We start from the raw sequence: 2044 nt of genomic DNA, 5'->3' as shown, positions 1-2044 counted from the left end.
TGGTTCTGGCGGTTCCACCGTCAGCTGAGGTGGTTGAGTGATGTCACCACTTGGTGATGAGATATCTGGTTCTGTGGTTAACAGTGGATTAGCAGTGATCTGGTTGGGAAGTTCATTTTGAGGGGACTCTGAGTGGGTGTCGGGGTCAGAGCTAATGCTTAGTCAGAGTTGGTCTGACTCATCCCTTTTCTTTTCCTTATGGTGCTTTTCTTGGAGGAGTTCCTTTAAAAGTCTCATGATCTCTGCTGATTCAGATGTAGCTTTCTGGTTCTGTTCTGTGGATGGTTTATATTTGGGCTTATCAAGGGCCTGTTGAGAGGGGTTCTGCTGCTGGCAGTCCGAGCTCGGTGCTTGTGTCTGTGAGTGTCGGTTCCCCTTGGGCCGTCTCTTGGCTTCCCATGTGGCTCCACCCCTTCGGTTGAGGGGTGGTTGTGACCTGTCCCAGGATCTCTCGGGCCGCTCATACTGGTGCTTAGGACGGGCACCACCATGGCCATGCTGCTCTCTGCTGGTTGGGAAGGGCCTTGACATTGTGTTGACGGGTTTGTCAGTGTGGCTTGGCTCGGCGCCCTCTAGAGCAAGTTCAGAGCTCTGATTAGTGACAGGATAGATTGTGGGGGTTTTTCCTGTCTTTTCAGAAACAGTCTTTTGTTTAACATAGGCCTTGTGGGCCAAATCTCGCAGCTGTTGGGTGGACATAGTCCGTGGGCAAGCCAGAACCCCCAAGTGGTGGCTCACTGTTGGGTGCAGGTTCCGGAGAAACAGAGTTTTGAAGTTGAAATCCTGTTCCATTCCTGGCTCGTTTCGTGCTCCGAAGTAGGCCTGTCTGAGCCTGTTGTAGTAAGCCTGTGTGGTTTCCTGTCTGCCCTGTTTAAGGTCCATGGCAGTAATCAGTCCTTGCTCTGACTCTGGGTCAGAGAACTCCTTAATCAGAGCCTGCTGCATTTGCTGGTAATCCCCTTCGACCGTTTCTGGCTGCCTGTCTAGAAAGCTCCTCACCTCACGGCTGGCGGTGATTCGGAGCAGATAGAGTCTGTCTCTTGTGGTAACATTGGCAACAGTTTGCAAGTGAAAGTCAATGTCTTTTAAGTAGGCGTGCACATCGTGGCCCCCTGCAGGGTTTGGAGTGAAAGTGGGAATGTTTCTAGCCAGCTTATCCAATTCTTTAGGTGACACGCCGTGCCTGGAAGACAGCCTTTGAAAAGGCTCCCAGCCCCTTTCTGCTGCTGGGGGTTCAGGGATGCTGGCAGGTGATGTCTTGAGCAGTGGGCTCTCACCCCCCTTTCGAACTGGAAACCCTTGCCTAGCTGGTATCAATCTGCTGGTTAGGGGAAATTCTGTGGTGTGCATTTCCCTTTCCGAGTCACTTTGCAGTCTATATGCATATTTAAGCTCTCGGTGAACCGTATCAAGTTCGTCTTTTAAATAGTCTCTTTGTTGGACCAAGGCACTGACTTCAGCCCGTGAACTTTGCAGGTGGCCTTCGCTGGCCTTGGCCCTAGCATCTCTCTCTTTGAGTTCAGTCTCTGCTCTCATCAGGAGAGCCTCGGCTCGCTGAAGTTTTTCACTTAGTTCCTCTCTGGTGTCTTTCTCCCACTGCTCTCGGCGTGTTGTGTCTACACGGAGATCAGTTAAAGCTTTCTGGAGTCTCTCTACTTCCTCCTGCAGCTCTGGGTCCTTTTCATCCGCCGTCCTGTGCTGGTGCTGAGTCTCCGACGTTAGCTGGTCCAGTTGACTTTGAGCAAGCACCAGGTTTCTCTGAACCTCCTCAGCCTGGAGCTTCAGCGCTGCTGCTTCCTGTTCCATGCGGGAGATGCTTGTTTCTCCCAGCTTTGCCTGAGCGAGGAGGTTGTGGGCGAGGGGCCCGATGATCTTGGTGAGATCTATGTGGCTGTAGTCCTGTGTCGGCTCATGGGACATCAGGGCGCTCAGGTTGTCGTCGAGCTGTTCCCGGCTCAGGTGCTGCAGGCCGCCGGCTGCTTCAGACAGAAGTGTACCAGTTCTGGCACTCAGCCAGGACTCTAGTCGATCCCAGTGGGCATCA

At 52.8% G+C, this 2044-nt stretch overlaps 1 protein-coding gene across 1 annotated transcript in view; it reads right to left on the bottom strand.

Annotated features, from left to right (window-relative positions):
• Positions 1–8: 8 nt before the first annotated feature.
• LOC107548282 (uncharacterized) overlaps positions 9–2044 on the bottom strand; it is a 2484-nt gene continuing 448 nt past the window's right edge. Inside the window, exon 2 of the mRNA XM_016228914.1 lies at positions 9–2044. Within this exon, the coding sequence (XP_016084400.1) occupies positions 163–2044 (1882 nt within the window). The 3' untranslated portion in view covers positions 9–162.

The sequence above is a fragment of the Sinocyclocheilus grahami genome, unplaced genomic scaffold, assembly GCF_001515645.1.
Source record: "Sinocyclocheilus grahami isolate Dianchi unplaced genomic scaffold, SAMN03320097.WGS_v1.1 scaffold345.1, whole genome shotgun sequence".
Taxonomy (NCBI): domain Eukaryota; kingdom Metazoa; phylum Chordata; class Actinopteri; order Cypriniformes; family Cyprinidae; genus Sinocyclocheilus; species Sinocyclocheilus grahami.
The sequence above is the reverse complement of the archived record's forward strand: the minus strand, read 5'-3'. Positions and strand labels throughout refer to the sequence as shown.